The following is a 24446-nucleotide window of genomic DNA, read 5'->3' on the forward strand; positions in this document are numbered from 1 at the left end:
GTAGTATTTTGCCTTGATCAAATCCATCACACTGTCAGGCAGCGCATTCCATTGGCCACTGGCAGTGTTCCAGCTGGCAGATCAGGCAGAAGGGCCACCTGACGTGCGAGTCTCTTAGCCCACTGCACTCTGGGACGGTTGCCTTAGACTGGAAGGAGGCCAATGTAGTCTCTACCTGTGAAAAGAGAAGACAAGAAAGTCCCATTAGTTTGACATCAGTAACAGGAAAGATATTCAATACCTCCCACTTAGGCTGATTACATGGGATTTACAACATAGGATTTACAGCACAGAAACAGGCCATTCAGCCCAACCAGTCCATGCTGGTGTTTATGTTCCACTTGAGCCTCCTCCAATCTCTCCTCATCTAAATCGTATCCCTCTATTCCCTTCTCCCTCATATGCTTGTCTCCCCTTAAATGTATCTATACCATTCACTTCAACCGCTCCCTGTGGGAGCGAGTTCCACGTTCTCTCCGCTCTCTGAGTGAAGAAGTTTCTCCTGAATTCCCTATTAGATTTCTTGATGACTATCTTATAATGACTGATCATCCTGATGAAGGGTCATACGGACTCGAAACGTCAACTGTGTCCCTCTCCGCAGATGCTGTCAGACCTGCTGAGTTTTTCCCAGGTATTTTTGTTTTTGTTCTAGGTTTCCAGCATCCGCAGTATTTTGCTTGTATCTTATAATGACGGCCTCTCATTATGCCCTTCCCCACAAGAGGAAACATTCTCTCTGTATCCGCTCGATCAAAACATTTCCTCATTTTAAAGACCTCCATGAGGTCACCCCTCAGTCTTCTTATTCCAGGAGAAGAGAGACCCAGCCTGTCAATCCTTTCCTGATCTGTATACCCACACATTTCTGGTATCGTCCTTGTAAATCTTCTCTACACCCTCTCCAGTGCCTCTACACCCTTTTTATGACATGACGACCAGAACTGCACACAGTGTGGCCTAACCAAGGTTCGATACAAGTTGATACAAGTTTAGCATTAACTCCCTACTTTTCAATTCTATTCCTCTAGAAATAAAGCCTAGTGCCTTGTTTGCTTTCTTTACAACCTTGCTAACCTGTGGCGCAACTTTTAATGATTGATGTATTTGTACTCGGAGGTCCCTTTGTTCCTCTACCCCCATGTAGACCTTCCAAGTAATAAGTGACCTCTCTAATCTTCCGGCCAAAATGGACAACCTCACATTTAACTGCGTTGAACTTCATTTGCCAATTATTTGCCCCTTCTGCAAGTTTATTAATGACCTCCTGCAGCCTGTTACAGAGAGGGTCAGATTAGGGACATTGCAATAAAAAGGCCACGTCTTAAAAATGCAGCAATATTTTTTTGAAGGAGTCACCAAGATGGTGGATGAGGGAAGCCCAGTAGATGTTGTTCATTTGACTTCCAAAGAGCTGTTGATAAGGAACCGCCAAAGAGGTTTCTCTACAAGATCAAAGCCTTTAGGATTGGTGATGTTAATATTGAGCTGGATTGAGAACTGGATGACATGCCAAAATAATGACATGACAAAATAAATGATATATTTGGGTCTATTATGAAACCAGTCACCAGCAGTGTCCCACAGGAATCGGTGTTGGGACCATTGCTTTTTACTGTTTCCATTCATGATCCAGATGTCGGTGTTGGGAGCAGGATCTGCAATTTATTTTCTTCTTTATTCACAAGATGTGGGCATCACTGTCAAGGCCAGAATTTATTGTCCATCCCTAATTGCTAATCCATTTCATCCATTGCTAATCCAGAATTTATTGTCCATCCCTAATTGCCCTTGTTCAGAGGGGGGCATTTAAGAGTCAACCACAGTTGCTGTGTGGGTCTGGAGTCACATGTAGGCCAGACCGGGTAAGGACGGCAGATTTCCTTCCCTAAAGTGGGCATTAGTGAACCAGATGGGGTTTTTACAACAATCGATGATAGTTACCATGGTCACTATTGTTGAGACGAGCTTTCAATTCCAGGTTTCTATTTAAATTAAGAAACCGAATTTAAATTCCGCCAGTTGCCATGATGGAATTTGAGCCCATGTGCCCCAGAGCATTAGCCTGGGTTTCTGGATGAAAAAAATAACAGCAAAATACTGCGGATACTGGAAATCTGAAATCAAAATAGAATGTGCTGGAAAAACACAATGGGTCTGCAGGGAGGGAAACAGTTGAAGTTTTGAGTCTAATATGACTCGTCTTTGGAGCTGGAGAGCTAGAAATGTGATGGCTTCTATGCAGTTGAAAAACTGGGGAGGGTCACGGGGAGATAAATAGAAGATCAGGGATAGGCTAGAGGGTGGGAGAGATTAAATGACAGAGATGTCATGGAACACAAGGCAAAGGGGGTGGTAATGTTAGTATTAAAATCTAAAGCTTTGGTCCAGAGCAGGTGTTAATAGCAGAATAAAGGTCAACGCTGTCTGAAAGCAAAATAGCAGAATGTGCTAATAGCAGAGAAAGAGTTGGCGTTGTCTGAAAGCAAAAACATGAGAACGTTGTGATATGGCAGGTGGTGACTGCCGGGCTGACCAAATCCTGAAGGGAAACTTGGCCAAGCTATCACAACGATTTGCAATTTGTATTTTATTATGAGAATGTATGTGCATTGAAGTCAGGAGTAAAGATTCTGCTACAAATTTTGGAGATTTTAAATATTAAGTTAAAACATTTATTAACAAAAGAAAGGAAAACTTAAGCTCACAAAATTACAGTTACATAGTTAAATGTAGCCTTTTAACGTTTCCCCAAAAGATTTCTACTTAGCTAGACTCACAAATAAAACACCTTCTACAGACACCAGTTCCTACTTCACAGTGCACTCTTCAAGATCTCACATGGCCCCACACACACATACACAACATACACACAGCCCCCACAAGCCTGCTTCACAGTATCCCACAGTAATATTGGAAAAAAAGATATTTTCTTTACAAAAACAAGATACAGACTGGCACTTGGGGAAAAAAATTCAAAATGTAGGACAGAGTTCATGGTCTGGAGTTGTTGAACTCAGTGTTAAGTCTGGAAGGCTATGAAGTGCCTAATCGGAAGATGAGGTGCTGTTCCTCCAGTTTATGTTGGGCTTCACTGGAACATTGCAGCAGGCCAAGGACAGAAATGTGCACATGAGAGCAAGATGATGAATTGAAATGGCAAGCCACAGAAAGGTCGGAGTCATGCTTGCAGACTGAGTGACGATGTTCTGCAAAGTGATCACCCAGTTTATGTTTAGTATTCCCAATGTAGAAGAAACTGCACTGGGAGCAGTGAATACAGTAGACCAAAGTGGAGGAGGTGCAAATGAAGCACTGCTTCACCTGAAAGGAGTGTTTGGGGCCTTGGACGGTGAGGAGGGAGAAGGTAAAGAGGCAGGTGTTGCATCTTCTACGACTGCATGGGAAAGTGCTGTGGGAAGGGAATGAGGAGCTGGGGAGATGGAGGAGTGGACCAGGGTGTCCCGGAGGGAACGGTTCCTATGGGATGCTGACAGCGGGGGGTGAAGGGAAGATGTGTTTGGTGGAGGCATCATGCTGGAGTTGACAGAAATGGCGGAGGATGATCCTTTGAACGCAGAGGCTGGTGGAGTAAAAAGTGAGGACAAGGGGGACCCTATCATGGTTCTGGGAGGGAGGGGAAGGGGTGAGGGCAGAGGTGCAGGAGATGGGTTGGACACGGTTGAGGGCCCTGTCAACCACAATAGTGGGGAGCCCTCGGTTCAGGAAAAAGGAAGACATGTCAGAAGTGCCATTTTGGGAGGTAGCATCATCAGAACAGATGCGACGGAGGTGGAGGAACTGGGAGAATTGGATGGAGTTGAGGGAATGTTCTACATACCGTAAAAAAGATAGGCGTAACTAGGGCCCATGCCCTTAGCCAAAGGCAAATAATTGGCAAATAAAGTTCAACACAGATAAATGTGAGGGAGTCCATTTTGGTAGGAAGAATAGGGAAGTCACTTATTACTTGGAAGGTATGGGTCTAGGTGGGGTAGAGGAACAAAGGAATCTCAGAGTACAAATACACCAATCACTAAAAGTTGTACCACAGGTTAGAAAAGTCTTAAAGAAAGCAAACCAAACACTGGACTTTACTTCTAGGAAAATAGAATTGAGAATTAGAGATTCAATGCTAAACTTGTATGAACGTATCGAACCTTGGCTAGACAACACTGCATGCAGTTCTGGTCACTATATTATAGAAAGGATATTGAGGTACTGGAGAGGGTGGGTAGGTGGGTGAGGTAGTAGGTCGGTAGAGTGGCAGGTGTGTGAGGTGGCAGGTGGGTGAGGTTGTGGGTGGGTAGAAGGGCAGCTGGGTAGGTGGGTTTAGTGAGGTTTTCTGAGGGACTTTGTCTTTTAATTTTGTTGCAAATTCTTGAACACATTTTCTTGAGTATTGCCGAGAGAAGATTTTATAATATTTAATAGTGACATAATATATTTTATAAAATGTATCTTATACCTTTACTCTGCCAATTATTTATGTAATATATAGGTAGACGAACGATATATATTTTATAATATATTATGTTAAATATATGTAATATATTTAATTAATGGGGAGGCAGTGACGTAGTGGTATTGTCAGTAGACCCAGTAGAGTAAAGCTCTGGGGACCCAGGTTCGAATCCCACCACAGCAGATGGTGAAATTTGAATTCAATAAAAATCTGGAATTAAAAGTCTGATAATGAGCATGAAACCGTTGTCGTAAAAAGCCCATCTGGTTCACTCATGCCCCTTTAGGGAAGGAAGTCTTGTCTCCATGTGACTCCAAACCCACAGCAAATGTGGTTGGCTCTTAAATGCCCTCTGAACAAGGGCAGTTAGGGATGGGCAACAAATGTTGGCTTAGCCAGTGATGCCCACATCCCATGAATTAATAAAAAAATTATATATATATATATATATATGATTGAACCATGCAACAGTTGGCAAATTTTTAGAAGTTCCTCAGGTTGAGGGGGAAGTTCAGGTGACACAGATTCTAGGAGGACGGAAAAACGCTTTCGATTTGCCGTCCGCAGCCGTCAGGCGCTCGCCGTAGAGAGCGGCGCGCGTGCGCAGCGGGAGAAGGGGAGGGGGGGGAAGGGATGGGGGAATGGGGCTGGGGGGAAGGGGGCGTGGTCAGGTGCTCGGCCGCTGATTGGCTGAGGCCGGCGGGCGGCAAATCGGCGCCAAGCGGCGGCGGCGGAGCGGGAAGCGCCGGATCGACGCCGGAAAACCCGGATCGACGCCGAAAATCCGCCAGAGGCCCGGGCGTGGGGGTGTGTGTTTTGGGGGGGGAGAAAAAGAACAGCAGCAACCGAACGAAAACAGGGCAGTTAAAACAAATCGGCGATAAATTCCCCTTATCCTCCCCCGAAATCCTCCCTCGCCCCCCCTCCCCCTCACCAGGTGCGGGTCAAATGTCAAATCCCCTCAGAAAATTCTTTATAAATTTAATTTATATGTTAAAAAAAATCAGTGAGATAAACATTTCCAAGGAAAGGTGGGTCAAAGCACTGCTATAAATGCTTCAGAAACTGTGGTGCTTGCTGTGTGGAAACTGGCATCATCCTGTGGGGATGAATAGTCAAAAAAACCCAAAAATAACCTTGATAAATTCTCTCTGTCGACCGTGGGGTAAAATACTGGCCACCCATCAGAAACAGGTCACCGCCAAAACGAAATGGGGGGGTGGGGGTGGGGGAAATGCTTCATAAAACGGCGGATTTCCAAAAAAAAACGTGGGACGACGTCCGTGGGACGTAACGTTCGGGGGGGGGACAAAAAACCCGTGGGATCTTCCCGAACAAGCGTTCTTCGCTGTTCAGAAACAGTGGAACAAGTGTCCCGGAAACAGAGGGGGGCAAACGTCCCAAAAGCAGTGGAACAAGTGTTCGAAAAAAAAAGCGGCATAAAAGTTCAAAAATCCTGGGGTAAAAACGTTCAAAAATAGCGGGGTAAATGTTCCAAAAGTACCGGGATAAACGTTCAAAAACAGCAGGGTAAATGTTCCAAAAATACTGGGATAAACGTTCAAAAATAGTGGGATAAATTTTGGAAAGCAGCGGGATAAACGTTACAAAAATAATAGGATAAACGTTCAAAAATAGTGGGATAAATTTTCGAAAGCAGCGGGATAAACGTTACAAAAATACTGGGATAAACGTTCAAAAATAGTGGGATAAATATTCGAAAGCAGTGGAATAAATGTTCCAAAAACACTGGGAAAAACGTTCAAAAATAGTGGGATAAATTTTCGAAAGCAGCAGGATAAATTTACAAAAATACTGGGATAAACGTTCGAAAACTGGAATAAGTGTTCCAGAAATACTGGGATAAATGTTTGAAAACAGTGGAATAAATGTTCCAAAAATACTGGGATAAACGTTCAAAAATAGTGGGATAAATATTCAAAAGCAGTGGAATAAATGTTCCAAAAACACTAGGATAAAAGTTCAAAAATAGTGGGATAAATTTTTGAAAGCAGCAGGATAAATGTTACAAAAATACTGGGATAAACGTTCAAAAATAGTGGGATAAATATTCGAAAGCAGTGGAATAAATGTTCTAAAAACACTGGGATAAACGTTCAAAAATAGTGGGATAAATATTCAAATGCAGTGGAATAAATTTTCCAAAAACACTGGGATAAAAGTTCAAAAATAGTGGGATAAATTTTCGAAAGCAGCGGGATAAATGTTACAAAAATACTGGGATAAACATTCAAAAATAGTGGGATAAATATTCGAAAGCAGTGGAATAAATGTTCCAAAAACATTGGGATAAACGTTCGAAAACTGGAATAAGTGTTCCAGAAATGCTGGGATAAATATTTGAAAACAGTGGAATAAATGTTCCAAAAATACTTGGATAAACGTTCAAAAATACTGGGATAAATGTTGGAAAATAGTGGAATAAATGTTCCAAAAATACTTGGATAAACGTTCAAAAATACTGGGATAAATGTTTGAAAACAGTGGAATAAATATTCCAAAAATAGTGGGATAAATGTTCATAAATACTTGAGCAGTGGTAAATATTTCAAAGAACGACAGAGTTTAATCTCATTTTAGGATAAATATCTGTAGAGCCGTTCAAAAATGGAGCTAAATGCCTCGAAACTGGGGAAATGGCACCAAAATAATTGGGAAATAACTCAAAACAGATATAGCTAGCATGCTAGTAGATGGATAAATGCCTCAGAACAGGGTTTAACATTTAAAAATAAAGGGCAAATTCCATAAAACAACAAGATGATTACCACAAAAAAATCTGGATAATTAATAAATATATGGTCAGCAGCAACAAAACAGTTCTGGAAAAATGGGATAAATATTTTAAAACGGAAATACCTTGTTCAAAAGCAGCGGGGTAGGTACTTAAAAATGGTCGGAAAAATAATTGTAAAACTGAAGATAAATGTCTCAAAAACAGGGATAAACATTTCAAATCAGCAATAAATACTTGCAAAATAAGAGGTTGGATACCTTGAAATTGGTTGGATAAATAATTGTAAATCTAGGATGAATACTTCAAAAGGTATTTGGAGGTATCTCTTAATGACTGGGATAATGGAACTGTGAATTCTAAAAGAGTAGGATCAATATCTTAAAGACAAGGACATAAATACCTGTGACTTATTCGTTAAGGATCTCAGAAAACAGTGGGATAAATACTTCAAAAACTGGGATACATATCTTTCATTTCAAAATACCTTGGATGAGATGTGATGAATGTCTCGAAAACAAAACAATTAAATAATATAGCAGCTGATGAAATGCTATTTGAAAAAACATATGTGATGTAGAAAATAGCTTGAAAACAGAAACTATTGTGTGTCCATTGTGGAAAACTGCTTATCTCCAGCAATATAGCGCTAAGTGTGATAACATTTTCAAAATTCAGCACCACTGCAGCAACTGGGTGAGGGTATAAAATGGCGGGGCGGGGTGCGCGGTGCGGTTGTGAAGGTCCCTGGCACTTGTGTACACTCCTGCTGATTTCTGTTGCTACTCTCACTGTGTGCCACACTGAGGAGGGCAATAATGCAGGCATCCCCTGTATGTGTCAGATGCAGGCAGAATGGGCAGATGGTGATGTCAGTGGGCATCTTAGCGCTGATCAGGCGCCCTACCTGCCTCCAGCGCTGCATCCGGCAACCTAGGAGCCCTCTCTCTGACCTGCTGCCCCATTGCTCTGTCGTTCTCTCTGCTCAGAATGTCTCTCCCTGTCACTTCCGACGTCGGCTGCAGCCAGAATACACCTCCTCTCCAAGAGGTGCAGGCAGGCTGGCTTTAAGAAGCACAGGCTAGTTTCAAATTGGTGCTTGCCTTGCACGAACTCGGTCACCCTGCTGAGGGTGCAGCTGCTTAGGTGCAGCTGCTCAGCAGTGTGTTTAGCACTAGACTGCATGCCACAATCATGGGAAATGAGAGTTACCGACAGGGGTTAATCGCACTTGCTGACGAGCCTGAACTAATTTTCCCCCTTGGTGTGGTAATTTCAGTGGTTAGAGAAATAAATACCCTCAACTTACAATGCTCTGTGAAAAATACTACACCGTTATAGCACGCAGTGTAAAAGAAAAACTATGCTTACTGTGAAAAATACTTCAGCTATAGACCTTAGTAGAGCTTAGTGTAGAATTACTTGAACCATAATATTTGGGTGGGTTATTGTGATGAACAACTGTCACTACATTATAGTGCATAGATTGATAAATACCTCAGCTAGAGCATTAGGGCACTGTGTAGTGCCCTAACCAACTGAAATCATTATAGCAGTTTGTATTATGGTTGACTATTATTGTAGAGAAGACTCAGCAGTCCATTTGGCTGATCCTTAAACTCCAGCGCCAACCCGCTCAAATAAGTGTTCGATTTTGCCACACATTTTTCCACACGAGCTACCTCAGGTACCTCCTTGATCACGGCTCCACTTAATAATGTGTAACAGATACAGGTTTGAAAAATTATAACATTTAAAATTGTAATGAACGTTCAGGATAGTCAGTGTAATAAGAGTCTCAGTAATAGTCATTAAGAGTGCTCAGTAAATAGGACAACTATATCATTTTATTCATTCTAATTTTATGAGAGTTCGAATCCTTCAATTTTCTCCCAGTTACTATGGCGTCTGCGCCATTTTGCTTCCACCAGTGTTTCTCTGAGTTGTTGAGAGACAACAGCTTACTAAAAAACCTCTTCTTCCAATTTTCTCTCTCCACTCTTGCGAAGAAATGCTTTGTCCAAGGCCCGAGGTTAAAAGGAGCCCATTTTCTCCACTTGCCGACGTTGAATTAAATCCTGGCACCTGTGTACGTACAGTGTGGCTGAGATCAGGAACTCAGTGGGTAGATCATCAGTGCTGCAATCTGCTTAATTTCCCAATGGCTCAGTGCGTAGCAGAGTGACCCAGATTGTAAGGTTCCTCGGGTTTCACTTCCCTCGCCAAACCGATTGGTGGGAGCGCCTTCAGATGTCTGCCATAAGCTTTGGAATTCCCTCCTCCTTCAAGACGCTCCTTTAAACCCACACCTTTGACCAAACTTTTGGCTGCTTGTCTATGTGTCTCCTTAAACCTACGCTCCAGTAAAGCGCCTCAGGTCATTTTGCAAGCGATAAGTGAAATTTGTTGTTGAGTACCTATCTCAGCTGGACTGGCAGTAGGGTGGGCATTAACAATTGGCTATGGGTCCCTCACCCTTAGAGAGGAAAATTGATCAGCTATACCACTGTTGATCCCTTTTGAGTGTACAGCTGTGGTGGATATTAGAGTATGACAGGATCAGGGTCTGCTATGATGTTCGCCATGAACCAATAGACTACTGACATTTCAAGACTCAGGTGGATTTATTTTTCTTTGTTTATAGGATGTGGGCAAGGCCAGTATTTGTTGCCCATCCCTAATTACCCTTGAGAAGGTGGTGGTCGCCTGCCTTCTTGAACCGCTGCAGTCCATGTGATGTAGGCACATCCATAGTGCTGTTAGGGAGGGAGTTCCAGGATTTTGACCCAGCGACAGTGAAGGAACGGCGATATATTTCCAAGTCAGGATGGTATGAGGCTTGGAGGGGAATTTACAGGCGATGGTGTTTCCATGCACCTGCTGCCTTTGTCCTTCTAGGTGGTAGTGGTCACGGGTTTGGAAGGTTCCGTTGAAGGAGCCTTGCCAAGTTGCTGCATTGCACCTTGTAGATGGTACCTAGTGCTACCACTGTGCGTCACTGTTGGAGGGAGGTGTCAATCAAATGGGCTGCTTTGTCTTGGAGGGTGCAAATTTTTAAAAATTCGATCTTGGAATGTGGGCCTTGCTGCCTAGGCCAGAATTTATTGGCCTAATTGCCCTTGAGAAGGTGTTGGCGTGCTGCTTCCTTGAACTACTGTAGTCCATGTGATGTAGGAACATCCACAGTACTGTTAGGGAGGGAGTTCCAGGATTTTGACCCAGCGGCACTGAAGAAACAGTGATATATTTCCAAGTCAGGATGGTGTGTGACTTGGAAGGAACTTGCAGGTGGTGGTGTTCCCTGCATCTGATGCTCTTGTCCTTCTAGGTGGTAGAGGTCACGGGTTTGGAAGGTTGAAGGAACCTTGGTGAGTTGCTGCAGTGCGCCTTGTAGATGGTACACACTGCTGCCACTGTGTGTTGGTGGTGGAGAGAGGAAATGTGGAAGGTGGTGGATGGGGTGCCAATCAAGTAGGCTGCTTTGTCCCGGATGGTGTCAGGCTTCTTGTGTGTTGTTGGAGTTGCATTCATGTGGGGAAGTGGAGAGTATTCCATCACACTCTTGACTTGTGCTTTGCAGATGGTGGACAGGCTTTGAGAAGTCAGAAGGTGAGTTACTCACCACATGATTCCCAGCCCCTGACCTGCTCTTGTAACCAAAGTGTTTATGTGGCTAGTCCAGTTCAGTTTTTGGTCAGTGATAACTGCCAAGATGTTGATAGCAGAGGATTCAGCGATGTTAATGCCATTGAATATCAAGGGGCGATGGTTAGATTCTCTCTTGTTGAAGATGGTCATTGCTTGGCACTTGTGTGGTGTGAATGTTACTTGCCACTGTCAGCCCAAGCCTGGATATTGTCCCAGTCTTGCTGCATTTGGACATGGACTGCTTCAGTATCTGAGAAGCCATGAATGGTGCTGAACATTGTGCAATCATCAGCGAACATACCCGCTTCTAACCATGTGATGGAAGAAAGGTCATTGATGAAACAGCTGAAGATGTTTTAGCCTAGGACACTGTCCTGAGAAATTCCTGCAGTGATGTCCCGGGACTGACATGATTGACCTCCAACAACCTTAACATCTTCCTTTGTGCTAGGTATGACTCCAACCACTGGAGAGTTATCCCCTGATTCCCATTGACTCTAGTTTTGCTAGGCCTCCTAGATGCCACACTCAGTCAAATGTGGCCTTGATGTTAAGGTCAGTCATTCTGACTTCTTGAGTTCAGTTCTTTTGTCCATGTTTGGACCAAGGCTGGACTGAGGTCAGGAGCTGAGTGTCCCTGGTGGAACCCAAACTAAATGTCAATGAGCAGGTTATTGCTGAGTGAGTGCCACTTGATAGCACTGTCGGCAACACCTTCCATTACTTTTGTGTGATCGAGAGTAGACTGATGGGGTGTTAATTGACCAGGCTGCTTTTTGTGGACAGGACATACCTTGGCTATTTTCCACATTTCCGGGTAGATTGTAATGGTAGAGTAGGGGATATGCCAGGCCATGAGGTTCCAGATTGTGATTGTATATAATTCCGCTGCTGCTGATTGGTCACAGTGCCTCATGAATGCCCAGTTTTGAATTGCTAGATCCGTTCAAAATCTATTCCATTTAGCATCATGGTATTGCCAGACAAAACGATGGAGTGTATCCTCAATGTGAAGATGGGACTTTGTCTCCACAAGGACTGTGCGGTAGTCACTCCTACCATACATTGTCATGGACAGATGCATTTGCGACAGGTAGATTGGTGAGGATGAGGCGAAGTAGCTTTCTCCCTCCTGTTGGTTCTCTCACCACCTGCCGAAGACCCAGCCTAGTAGCTTTGTCCTTTAGGACTCAGCCAGCTCGGTCAGTAGTGATGTTACAGCCATTCTTGGTGATGGACATTGAAGTCCCCTACCCAGAGTACATTCTGTGCCCTTGCCACCCTTAATGCTTCCTCTAAGTGGTATTCAACATGGAGGAGCACTGATTCATTAGTCGAGGGATGTAGTTTGGTAACTAGCAGGAGATTTCCTTGCCCACGTTTGGCCTGATACCATGAGACTTTGTGGGGTCCAGAGTCGATGTTGGGGATACCCAGGGCTACTTCTTCCTGACTGTATACCACTACGCCGCCACTTCCAATGGTTCAGGACAAACCCAGGGATGGTGATGGTGGCGTTTGGGACATTGTCTGTAAGGTATGATTCCATGAATATGACTATGTCACACTGTTACTTGACTAGTCTTTGGGACAGCTCTCCCAATTTTGGCCCAAGCCTCCAGGTGTCAGTGAGGAGGACTTTGCAGGGCCGACAGAGCTGGGTTTGCCGTTGTCGTTTCTGGTTGCCTTGTTTGATGCCGGGTGATCCGTCTGGTTTCATTCCTTTTAGGCTTCGTAGCCGTTTGATACAACTGCTAGGCTTGCTAGGCCTCAGAGTCAACCACATTGCTGTGGATCTGGAGTCACATTGAAGGCCAGACCAGGTAAGGATGGCAGATTTCCTTCTCTAAAGGAAGGACATTAGTGACTCAGATGGGTTTCTGCAACGATTGATGATAGTTTCATGGTCACCATTACTGAGACAAGCTTTTTTAATTCCAGATTTATTAATTGAATTTCAATTTCACCATGGGATTTGAACCCATTTTCCCCAGAGCAATAGTCTGGGCCTCTGAATTACTAGTCTAGTGACATTATCACCCCTCCACCACCTCTCCATTTGAGTGTTGGAGCGGCACTCATCCATGTATTATAGCCTCTGGGCCATGTGTTAGAGGTTGACTGGCACCTACAGAACTGTCAACATTTTGAGGAGAGAGAGGAATGAGAAAATTGGAAAGAGAAAACCTTTTATTCCACACTGTTACTCTTTGCTGCTTCAGCACATTGTGTCCTCTTAATGAAAGGTTAATATTTTTGTAAATGTCTCACCAGCGGTCACTTAATGTAATATTTGGAAAATAATTTTGTGTTATCCGGTCAGATTTATTCAGGAATATTGCAGTATAATAAATTAATAATTGAGAAACCCTATATCACGTTAGTGTGCATATCCAATTCACAAATTCAAAGTCAGTATTTATAATGGAAAAGCCCCATAGGAACATTTCAGCATTTGTAACAGGAAAAATCTTCCTCGAAGGGTTCAGCCTCTCCCTTGGACCTGATATTTATGGCCAGGGTCTGGCAGCTTAAAGGCACATCCTGCAGTCTGAGTGCGTGCAGTGCGTCCAAGACACAGCAGCACCCTCTTCTTTCGTCCTGTAGGGCTTTGAGTGACCCAAGCTGTGTACCACCCTGCTTCTTAAGGGGCGTGTTTTCCAGCCTGGGGCTAGGGTGGGGCGGGTTGTGGTTTCAGATCTGCCACACCTGCGACAGCAGAACAGAGCCCAAAACGTGAATTACGGGGTGTGGATATCTCAACTCTTAACTGGTACCTCTTGCACACCATCTTGCTATATTTGCCCAGCTTCAAACTGCTAAGGGATAAAATCTAGTGAAGGAATCTCTGCATAAAATAAAGGTCACTCATTTATGGGTTTTCACAGATTAATGGTCATAGATGTAGAACTGTAAAACGCTGGCAAGAAATCTAGCATATCATTTAACGCAAATTGCATTTGAATTATTCAGTCACTGTAAATCAATGATGCTGAGGTTTTCCTCTACGTTGCACAAACGCGAGTTATATAACCTCCCTTTCAGCAATACCGTGGAAAATCTGATCATATATACCATAATGTAATCTTTATTTAGGATTAGAACATTAGAAATTAGAATTGTATGCTGGATAATCCTAAATTTGGTCAGAGAGGATGTGCAGAAGAAATGGGCTGAATATTAACTTTGAAAAAACACGGCAGGTTTGAGTCGTATGGAGGGGTGGATAACGTCTCAAAGATCTGTTTCCCGGCCCAAACCTGCCCCCAACTCGCCCATTTCCAGCTATAATTGAAGCTGGAAGTTGATCCGAGGGGTGCAGGTTACAACTTTAAATGGGATAATGATGCGGCGAGCCTCATTGGCTTGCAGGTTTTCAACTTTAACTACTGTTGGCCATATTTCCTCAGTGTGGGGTAATCTGGCAGCTTCCTCGAGGCGAGAAGTTGGTAGATTCAGGAGGTAAGTACTCCCTGGATCCAGGAGCTTGGCTGCGGAGCCTCCACAATTGGACTTGATCTTCGCCCCGATACCTTCGATCCCATCACGAGGCTCCCATCCTCTTACCCCCCTCACCATGAATCTCCCAAACGTCCCACCCCTGAGACCTATGGCCCTCCCCCTGAGGCCACTGAACCTCACCTCTCCTCCACCTAAGGCCTCAGATTCTGACCCCCTCCCCATCCCACCATGAGGCCTCCAATCTCTCCACCACCTGGCCGACCAACTCAGATAAACCCACTCCCTCCTTCGCTCTCTTCCCCCTCATCGCCTATCAGCTGCCATCATGGTCGACTGTCTCCCCAGCCCACTGTCCCCGGTGGACCAAACTGATGTTGCGGCTGTCACTGACTGGCTCCTGACTGGAAGCCCAGCTTGTCAGTCAGGCCGGCCTCCAGGTGGAGAACCAATCGCCGACAATCTGTGGAGTTAAAGCTCCACAACGTTTGGGGAATCCCAATCTTGTTCCCCATGACTTTTAGACCAACCCGCTCCCTACTGGTCAGGCCATTAAAAACTCTGCTCAATGTCTCCATAACCTCCCCCAGCACTATAGCCCCATCCTGAGATCTCTGCACTCTATTTCTGCATCCTCTTCAGCGTCCCCAATTTTAATTGCTGCACCGCTGACGTCCTTGCCTTGAGCCGCCTGGGCTCCAAGCTCCGGAATTCACTCCCTAAACTTCTCCACCTCGCTCACCTCCTTGAAGACGCTCTTTAAAACCTGCCTCACCTGTCCTAATGTGTGGCTTGGTGTCAAATCTTGTTTGATACCACTCCTGTGAAGCGTTAATATGTTGCGCTACATTAAAGGGATCATATAAGCACAAGCTGCCTGTTATGAAACTGCCAAATGGGAAAGGAAGATGAGAGACTAAACTATCCAGTAGTGTTGGAAAGAGAAAACAGGCAGGAAAGTGGGAACAAAAAGGTCCAGAGAACATCATTGTCATTTTAGTATGAGTATGGAATTGTCAAAATAATTTTTGAAAATTATGTCAGAAAATCATCCAAAATGAAGGACATTAATTTTGACTTTTGTTCCTCTTGATCCCCAGGGACAAGTGTGTGAAAGAAGGAGACACGTGTTTATCAGATGATTGCAAACGTCACACGAGCCAAGCTAAACTGCTCAGGGAGCTGAGGTTTAGAGAGAGAGAGGACCATGAAAGACTTCGAAGGTGCAGTTGGGCTAATAACTTCTGGTTTTGTGCATTGACAGCTTGCCGGTGACTCAGTGAATAAAACCGAAAGTTTAACGAAGATCTGAAAGAAGAATTGAGGTCACGGGGTGATGGAGTGGAATAATTCAGGTTCACGCTCTCTCTCAGGCGTGTTGCCGTGGGAGATGATTCCCCATGTTGAAGAGAAGAATAACTGTCCCTGATCCTAACCCTAACCCTTCACCGCATGACTAAGGTGGTGAGCCGAAATTGGGACTGGTGGAGATCTGCCCCCCCCCCCCCCCCCCAGGTGGTCCACCTTACCGTCTCGGACACCATGGAAGGGTGGGATTTGCAAGGGGAGAAGGCGGAGTCAAAAAAGAGGGCATACACGCTCATAGGATGGGACACGTGCACGTAAAACAAAAAATGATTTAAAAATGAACAGTTTCCCAAGGGCTGTACAAAGTGACTAGAGTATTGAAAAGTAAAGAAACAGCAAATCAATTTTCATTAACAGTATCAACAAAAGCTTCAAGCCCAGACCTGGCTTACAACTTCCATCACCAGAGGTAGGACAAGAATTCTCAAAAGTGCTAAGCAGCGCATCTAGCTTTAACCTGCGGGCGATACACTTGATACATTCAAGTCGCTTGCAAATTGCAAAGACTGACCCCCACTACCAGCTTGAGCTGTATGGCTGCCTGCACCACAAACCACATTATTTTCTGTGCTGATTACCTCTGGAGAATCCCCGATAATATACAAGGGTCCCATTTTCCCTAAGTGTGGAAGCAGAGCGAACCAGGCTGTCCCATCAGTGGTGACTTGGAACTATATCGCCGTTCCTTCATGGTCGCTGGGCCAAAATCCTGGGACTCCCTCCCAAACAGTACTGTGGGTGCACCTACACCACATGGACTGCAGCGGCTCAAGATGGCAGCTCAGTACCACGCCCGTAAAATAAAGAAAACTTTTGAGGTCATACCTCTCACCTGTTCTCAATTAATCAGGCCATTTGGTATTAAGTCGGGTCATTAAGAAAATGGCAGCTGTGTAGGAGTTTTTTTCTTATTCATTCGCAGGATGTGGGCGTCTTCGGCTGGGCCAGCATTTGTTGTTCATCTCTAATTGCCCCTTGAGAAGGTGGTGGTGAGTTGCCTTCTTGAACCGCTGCAAGAGGTGTCAGCTGTGGCTCAGTTCATAGCACCCTCGCCTTTGAATCAGAGGGTTGTGGGTTCATGTCCCACTCCTGGAAAACCAAGAACTGTGATTGTACTCGAAAGAGTTGCAATCTGTGACTGTTGATAACTCGAAAGAGTTTGACATCAGTGCCAGAGGTGTCAGCTGTGGCTCAGTTCATAGCACCCTCGCCTTTGAATCAGAGGGTTGTGGGTTCATGTCCCACTCCCGGAAAAACCAAGAACTGTGATTGTACTCGAAAGAGTTGCAATCTGTGACTGTTGATAACTCGAAAGAGTTTGAACCGCTGCACCCACAGTGCTGACAGAGAGGGAGTTCCAGGATTTTGACCCAGCGACAGTGATGGAACGGCCGATATATTTCCAAGTCGGGATGGTGTGTGGCTTGGAGGGGAATTTCCACGGTAGTGGTGTTCCTGCGCCAACACACAGGCCAATGAATATGTCTGATCTGTTGCAGAAAAATAAGCCAAATACTCACCCTTTCAACAAAAGGCGCCCTGGAAGAGGGTGTCAGGAGTTTTGCAAAGAGTGCTGCAGGGCACACCACTCTGATTTTTACCTTCTCTGACAGGGGAGGGCTGCAGCAATCAGCAATTACTGTGGCCGAACAGGTCACGTCAATAGAAAAAGGGGTGGAAAGGAACAGTCCTAATTGCTCCCGTAAGAGGATTGACAGCGTAGAGCTGGGGAATCAGCCTGTGGCTAGAATTATAGCTTTGAGGCAGAGACTTTGTGGGAACGGTAAAGGGTGGCTCCTGACATATCAACTGTATAAATATGCATATTATTGCTGCAGTTACAAGAATAAGTACGTGTGAAATATTTATCCCTGGGGTCTCAGGCATCATCACTTGTAGAATTAACTGCAATAATATTGTCTAAAACCTGGCACTAAATAAGTACAATATTTAAGAGAGTTCACATATGTCCTTTTGATTGGCGCACAGCTGCTCTGGCCGCTGTGTGTTTGTAGAGATTTCCTCAACAAAACCATGAAACACGTCCAAAAAGTTGTCACTATGCAGAAACCATCAAAACACTTCTTCCCAGTGGCACTGATATAGAAAATAAATAGTACTTCATGTTAGCAAATAAAATGTGTGGAAGGATTTTAAAGTTTTCTTTGATGTGTGTAACTTCAGCATTAATTGGGTTGATTTGTAAAACTCATTTTGATGGGATAGAGGGAACACCAGTAGCAGTGTAAAAACTGATTACATAGCCTGTCTTGCAATCATTGGCAGTAGTCTTGAATCAAGCTGGTGCTCCCACAAGGTATCTGTGGTCGCGCTCTTTAATTGGTTTTCATTTTGTGTACTTAACTTTTTTCTAGAGCTGAGGAAATTGTGCTGCGCTGACAGTCGTGGTGCATTTGAAGTGACTACAGCGAGCAATGGTAGGTTGTACATAGGTACCTCCCTATACACGCAGAGGTGCCAAACACTCCTATAATTGTTGAGAAAAAGGGGCCTTTGACATTTTCACAAGAATTATGCCTGAATAAATCTTGGTTGTGTAGCAGCTTTAAGGTAAAGCCTTTGAAATTAACACTGCGCGGCGATTTCCACAATTGCATTAGATTCCTTTTGCTGGCGTTTAATGGAGTGTTAACTGCTTGGTTAATGCTTCATTTGAAATAATAAGCCGAGGAATTGCAAAGAAAAGCACAATTCCAAGGACATTGTTTTCACTTTATTTATGCGCCCTGTTTTTAAATGTGTTTTCCTTTCCTGCTTTTGGTTCCCTCAGCCCTAGGTGTTGTGACACTCCCCTCCCAGTGGCCAGGTGGCCCTACTGTCACATCTCTGCCGCTGCTGGGGTAGCTGCCAGGAATTGCGCATTTCTGGGCTGGGGATCCAGCCAGGCACATCCAGTCTGAGGTTCCTCTGTCCTTGTTGGAAAGTGCCACTGACGGCCTGGCTAAAATCAGATCATCTTGCTGTTAGTTGCTGAGGAACACCTTTGGCATCTTAAGGTGAACTTGCAAAAAACCGGGAGCAAGGAAAAGTTACTTTGAAGAAATACTTTCTGTTTCGATGCCTCAGGTAAAGCTAGTGTCTTGGGTAGCAGCCGGGAAGGTTCTTGGTGTATGTTAGCTGTCTTCAGCCAGTGTGCTGCTGGTGCCATTGCAAATGGCCTCAGCACCCTGGTCTAGCTTTCACTCTTGATCATTAACCAGTTACTCTGGCTGGAAAGCGTGTATGGATAAGGACAGCATCAGGCTTGGCTCTGGTGTCCCCATTGGGAAAATAGCCCAGTGACACCCAGGGCAGAATTTTACGTTTCGGTTTGGGGACCCTGATGTCGGGGTCAATAGGTCGGGAGTCCCGACTTGCACTGCGTCGGTATATCCGACATTGAGCTTGCCTTTATTGGCCAATGGACGCCCACTGTCCAATTAGGGACAGCAGCTGGCCCCTTGAAGCTGGAGAGGCAGTAGGAGGCCCTCCAGCATGGAAGAAGCTGAAGCCCGCTGCTGCAGGTAAGGGAGGGAGAGAGAGAGGATGCCTCCAACTTGAGGCTTGACCCTCTCTGTATTTTTAAAAGATTTGAACAAGAAAGTAGCTGCAGGAACACCACAATGGAGGGGAAACCCTTCTAAGGGCAGCCGAAGGCTGCAGCTATAACCAGGTAGGTGAGGGGGTGGCTTCAAAGATATCCTGGAGCTCTGGATGTCCAGTCTACTGCCAGAAGGCTGCCTCCAAGCAGCTGCCATGTTCCCGATGCTTTTGGGGCCCATGGTCAGCCTCGATCTGATTATTGGCCTTATTGGACAGTTAATTACCTTAACTAGCTACATACTACATGTGGGCGGGTAGCCTTTTCACCCCAATTTCACCTTCCCCAAAATGCTTGAGGTGTCAGCTGTGGCTCAGTTGATAGCACCCTCGCCTTTGAATCAGAGGGTTGTGGGTTCATGTCCCACTCCCGGAAAACCAAGAACTGTGATTGTACTCGAAAGAGTTGCAATCTGTGACTGTTGATAACTCGAAAGAGTTTCCCCAAAATGCTTGGGGCGTGGGGGTGGTGCCGGTAAGGAGGAGTCTAGCTGCGTGAAATTACTTGCCCGCCTGCCTCCGTTCCCACCCCCATCAGCCCAGGAAAATCCTGCCTCCAGCGTTTATGCCCGTTCACCCATGGGGAAGGAATGCCAGCTGCCATCGCCTCTTTAACAGGACTGCAGTGAGAATCAGTGTCTGCAGGAGGCGGGCGGGGGGAAGAAGCACATTATTTCAGACAACACGCATGAGAGACGTGGGAGATACAGCAAAATCTCGTCTGAGACTGCACTATCTCGATCACTAAATAACTCTTAAATAAACGTACAGCATTCCAAAGGGCGGTAGTGGACGGGGATAAAGGACGTGTTACCCGCTGGCCGCAGTGGCGGCTTTTCACGCTGTATCGTCCCAACCCTGCCTCATTAATCATGCATTCCCGGCAAACACACCGTCCTGCTGGCGGGTGGCCTCCGATTTGCCCGCCACGCAGTCACCTCGCCACTTCCTCATGCCGAGTGCCACATTTAAAGTGCAGCTGTGTGCACACCTCTCAGTTCTTCCAGCCTAGGACTGCTGCACAGGAGACATGGCCCTGAAAAGCAAGGAGACTGCAGCCCCCTCCCCTGATTCAGTGACGCGTCCCTGGAATTCCTTTTGGGCGCAGTGGAAGCCCGCCGTGATGTCCTCTACCCCCACTCTGGTTGAAGGCCATCAAGCAAGGTGACAAATCCAGCATGGGAGGTGGTGGCAATGGTGTTCAGCGCCAACGCCCTGCAAAAGAGGATAGCTACCCAGTGCCGAAAGAAGATGAAGGATTTCCTCTGTTCCGCCAGGGTAAGTCACTCTTCTCATCACTCTCGACTCACACACTCCCAAACCCATCACACATCCACAGGGATCTCACACCTCAAGGGACAACACCACTAACTCTCACACACACCCTCAAGTCTCCATCAGGCACATACCCTCCTGAGCTTGCATCCTCAACCCGTCCATGGCTCTGCTCACCACACAGACATTCCATGCAGTGCCATGTGTCCTGCATACACTCTCTCCATCTGTTTTCACGCAGGAGAAGCTGGCTGACAACAGCAGGGAGAGATCCTAGACCGAGAGTGGAGTGGCTCACATTAGGCCCCTCACTCACTTTGAGGAGCCTGCCATCGTACTGACTGATGAGGACGTGGACCCTGCCTGCGGCAATGGTGAGGTCGGCGGTGAACAAATATGTGAGGATCCTGCACCACATCATCCCTCTCTCCTGCTTTTGACTTTGCTGCCATGCACTAATTATCTCTACTTTGGTTCACAGGGAGCTCTGCCAAGCGACCGACACCCTCAGCCAGCCAGTCCCTCAGCTCCATCCAGGTCCTCGCCTCCAGCCAAGAGGACACCTCCTCCTTTGAAGAGTTGAAATAAGCAGCCTGGAAGACCTGTCACAGTACTTACCTCCACCCTCCACCAGCGCAGGCACACGCCTCGGTGGGACCTAGATCTACAGCAGGCTCAGTTTCACAGTCTGGGACACGTGTCTGCAGCAGGAGGAGACAGGTTCAGCCGAACTCCCTGACACTCAGAGGAATGCTGGGAAAGAGGCATCTGAGGTCCGCGTCAGATGATGAGCCTCTGCATTCAGCCTTCCAACTCATTGTGGAGAGTCAGCAGAAGGCAGGGGAACATCATGCAGAGCAGTTGGAAGCCCTCAACAGAATGGCATGCGAGTTGGAGGAGTGCGTCCGCCTGCTCTGATGAAGTGGTGCCCACATGTGTGTGTATGGTGGTCTCTATGGGAAGGATGGGGGACGCCATGGAGACCCTGGTCCAGTAGAATGCGGAGATGCACGGAGAGCTGCACTCCATTGCGGTAGTCATGGGTGATTTCCTTCATGGCAATGTGAGAGGGAGACGGGGCACCTCAACGTCCCTCCAGGTGCTCCTTCCCCTCAAGGAGTCAGGCAAGGTCCCTCGGGCACCCAAAGGGAAGGAAGAGCGGCAGCTGGACACCCCTGGGTCATCCACTCAGGGATCTCAGAGACCGTCCTCTCCCTCCAAGCCCCCTTTGCCTGTGACCCCCCCCCAACCTCATCCTCTGTCACCGTGGAGGGAGCAGCTGGCCCACAGGAGGACAGCCAAAGCCAAACTGGCTTTGCCCCTAAGGCCTTGGCTCTCCAGAGGACCCAAGCCGAAGTCATCAGAGGCAACAGGGCCAGCCATTGTACAGACTGCCTCCACCCCTGCTGTGGATGTCAGGGCAGCACCCAGAAGTGTTAGGCCTGGAAAAGTTAAGAAATATTGATCACAAGTGGTTGCACGGGTGAACAGATTTTGTCACTTTATAATCTGAAAATATATTCTCTTTCACTGAATAATGTGTAATGGTGTCTTTCAGCTTCATTGACAGGCTTCGCGAGTCCTCCCACTGCATCCCCCCCCGCATTAACAGTTCAGGTGCATGCAGCTGGACCACGAGTGACTCTGGATTGTGTGTGTGTGTGTGAGGCTGTGTGTGTGTGTGTGTGTGTGTGTGAGGCTGTGTGTGTGGTGTGTGTGAGGCTGTGTGTGTGGTGTGTGTGAGGCTGTGTGTGTGGTGTGTGTGAGGCTGTGTGTGGTGTGTGTGTGAGGCTGTGTGTGGTGTGTGTGAGGCTGTGTGTGTGTGTGTGTGTGTGTGTGTGAGACTGTGTGTGTGTGTGTGTGTGTGTGTGAGGCTGTGTGTGTGGTGTGTGTGAGGCTGTGTGTGTGGTGTGTGTGAGGCTGTGTGTGTGGAGTGTGTGTGAGGCTGTGTGTGGTGTGTGTGTGAGGCTGTGTGTGTGTGTGAGGCTGTGTGTGTGTGTGTGAGGCTGTGTGTGTGTGTGTGAGGCTGTGTGTGTGTGTGTGTGAGGCTGTGTGTGGTGTGTGTGTGAGAGGCTGTGTGTGTGTGTGTGTGTGTGTGTGTGAGAGGCTGTGTGTGGTGTGTGTGAGGCTGTGTGTGTGTGTGTGTGTGTGTGTGAGAGGCTGTGTGTGGTGTGTGTGAGGCTGTGTGTGTGTGTGTGTGTGTGTGTGTGTGTGAGGCTGTGTGTGTGGTGTGTGTGAGGCTGTGTGTGGTGTGTGTGAGGCTGTGTGTGTGGAGTGTGTGTGAGGCTGTGTGTGGTGTGTGTGAGGCTGTGTGTGTGTGTGTGAGGCTGTGTGTGTGTGTGTGTGTGTGAGGCTGTGTGTGGTGTGTGTGTGAGGCTGTGTGTGTGTGAGGCTGTGTGTGTGTGTGTGAGGCTGTGTGTGTGTGTGTGTGTGTGTGTGAGGCTGTGTGTGTGTGTGTGTGTGTGTGTGAGGCTGTGTGTGTGTGTGTGTGTGTGGTGTGTGAGGCTGTGTGTGTGTGTGTGGTGTGTGAGGCTGTGTGTGTGTGTGTGTGTGTGTGTGTGTGTGTTTGGCAGCGCCTTTCGGAGCTTCGTGCAAGCACACTCCCATGCACGTGGATCCTTCCCGAACCACACTCATCTCACTGTCCTGAGCATTTTCAGTGCTGCCTGCTGGGGTTCTCATTCAGTTGTCCATCTGAGCCGACCTGCATCTCCGCCCACCCACTGATCACACTCCCATATGCAGCGCCTGTTCCCGTCCAACGCGAGTTTCCTTTCACTTGCGGTTTTAGAAGCGTGGTGCGTGTAAAATTTGTCTTTAGCTGCCCTGTTCTTTCCCCTCCCCCAGTCACCCATGTCGTTTCCCACATCATTGTCGACCCCTCGGCACCACTTTCCACCTCCCCACTGTCACCTACCAGCCAGTACCCTTTTCTTTCGGGGATGTCCAGGTGAAAGTGCACGTTCCCTACCTTCCCTAAAATCCCACCCCCACCCACATTGACCTCCCTGACCTCCTCCTTCCCACCCATAGGGTCTGTGTCTGCATCTGAGACCTACCAACCACCCTCACTGTACCTTCTACTGATACCATCATACCCCCACCCTCCCACCCTACTGGCTCACTCTGCCCTCGCTCATTCTCACCATTCCCTCCGACCACCCCCACCCTCATTTCACTCCTAAGGAGGCAATCATCGACTTCACAGGCTCCTCTCTTGCATGTTCACCTGGATATTCCTACCTCCCCCTTACTCCTTCGTCCCCCGGACTCCTTTCTCCCTCCGGACCCCTTCCCCCCATCCCTGACTCCTCCCTCCCCACCTGACTCCTTCCCCCGCCACCGGAATCCTTCCCCCCCCCCACCGGAATCTTTCCCCCCCCACCGCACTCCTTCCTCCCCACCGGAATCCTTCCCACCCCCACCGGAATCCTTCCCCCCCCACCGGACTCCTTCCCCCCCGCTACCGGAATCCTTCCCGCCCACCGGACTCCTTCCCCCGCCACCGGAATCCTTCCCCCCCCACCGGACTCCTTCCCCCCCGCCACCGGAATCCTTCCCCCCCCACCGGAATCCTTCCCCCCCCACCGGACTCCTTCCCCCCCGCCACCGGAATCCTTCCCCCCCCACCGGAATCCTTCCCCCGCCACCGGAATCCTTCCCCCCCCACCGGAATCCTTCCCCCCCACCGGACTCCTTCCTCCCCACCGGACTCCTTCCTCCCCACCGGACTCCTTCCTCCCTATCGGAATCCTCCCCCCCCCACCGGAATCCTTCCTCCCCACCGGACTCCTTCCCCCCCACTGGACCCCTTCCTCCCCATCGGAATCCTTCCTGCCCACTGGACCCCTTCCTCCCCACCGGACCCCTTCCTCC

The 24446-nt window shown here is 47.1% G+C and overlaps 1 protein-coding gene and 1 long non-coding RNA gene across 6 annotated transcripts in view; both read left to right on the plus strand.

Moving 5' to 3' along the window:
* LOC144671836 (uncharacterized) overlaps window positions 1–24446 on the plus strand; it is a 220503-nt gene that overhangs the window by 54819 nt on the left and 141238 nt on the right. The gene's annotated exons all lie outside the window — the stretch shown is intronic.
* LOC144671811 (uncharacterized) overlaps window positions 5143–24446 on the plus strand; it is a 54853-nt gene continuing 35549 nt past the window's right edge. The window contains exons 1-4 of one of the 4 annotated variants that reach the window (XM_078533860.1): window positions 5158–5272; window positions 12598–12691; window positions 15428–15550; window positions 18071–18133. In XM_078533860.1, coding sequence (XP_078389986.1) covers window positions 15535–15550; window positions 18071–18133 — 79 coding nt within the window. In that variant the 5' untranslated portion in view covers window positions 5158–5272; window positions 12598–12691; window positions 15428–15534. Of the gene's footprint in view, window positions 5403–12597; window positions 12692–15371; window positions 15551–18070; window positions 18134–24446 lie in introns of those variants that run through there. The other 3 variants (XM_078533858.1, XM_078533859.1, XM_078533861.1) reach the window with 3 other exon arrangements.

Source organism: Cetorhinus maximus, chromosome 34 (genome assembly GCF_964194155.1).
Source record: "Cetorhinus maximus chromosome 34, sCetMax3.hap1.1, whole genome shotgun sequence".
NCBI classification, from domain to species: domain Eukaryota; kingdom Metazoa; phylum Chordata; class Chondrichthyes; order Lamniformes; family Cetorhinidae; genus Cetorhinus; species Cetorhinus maximus.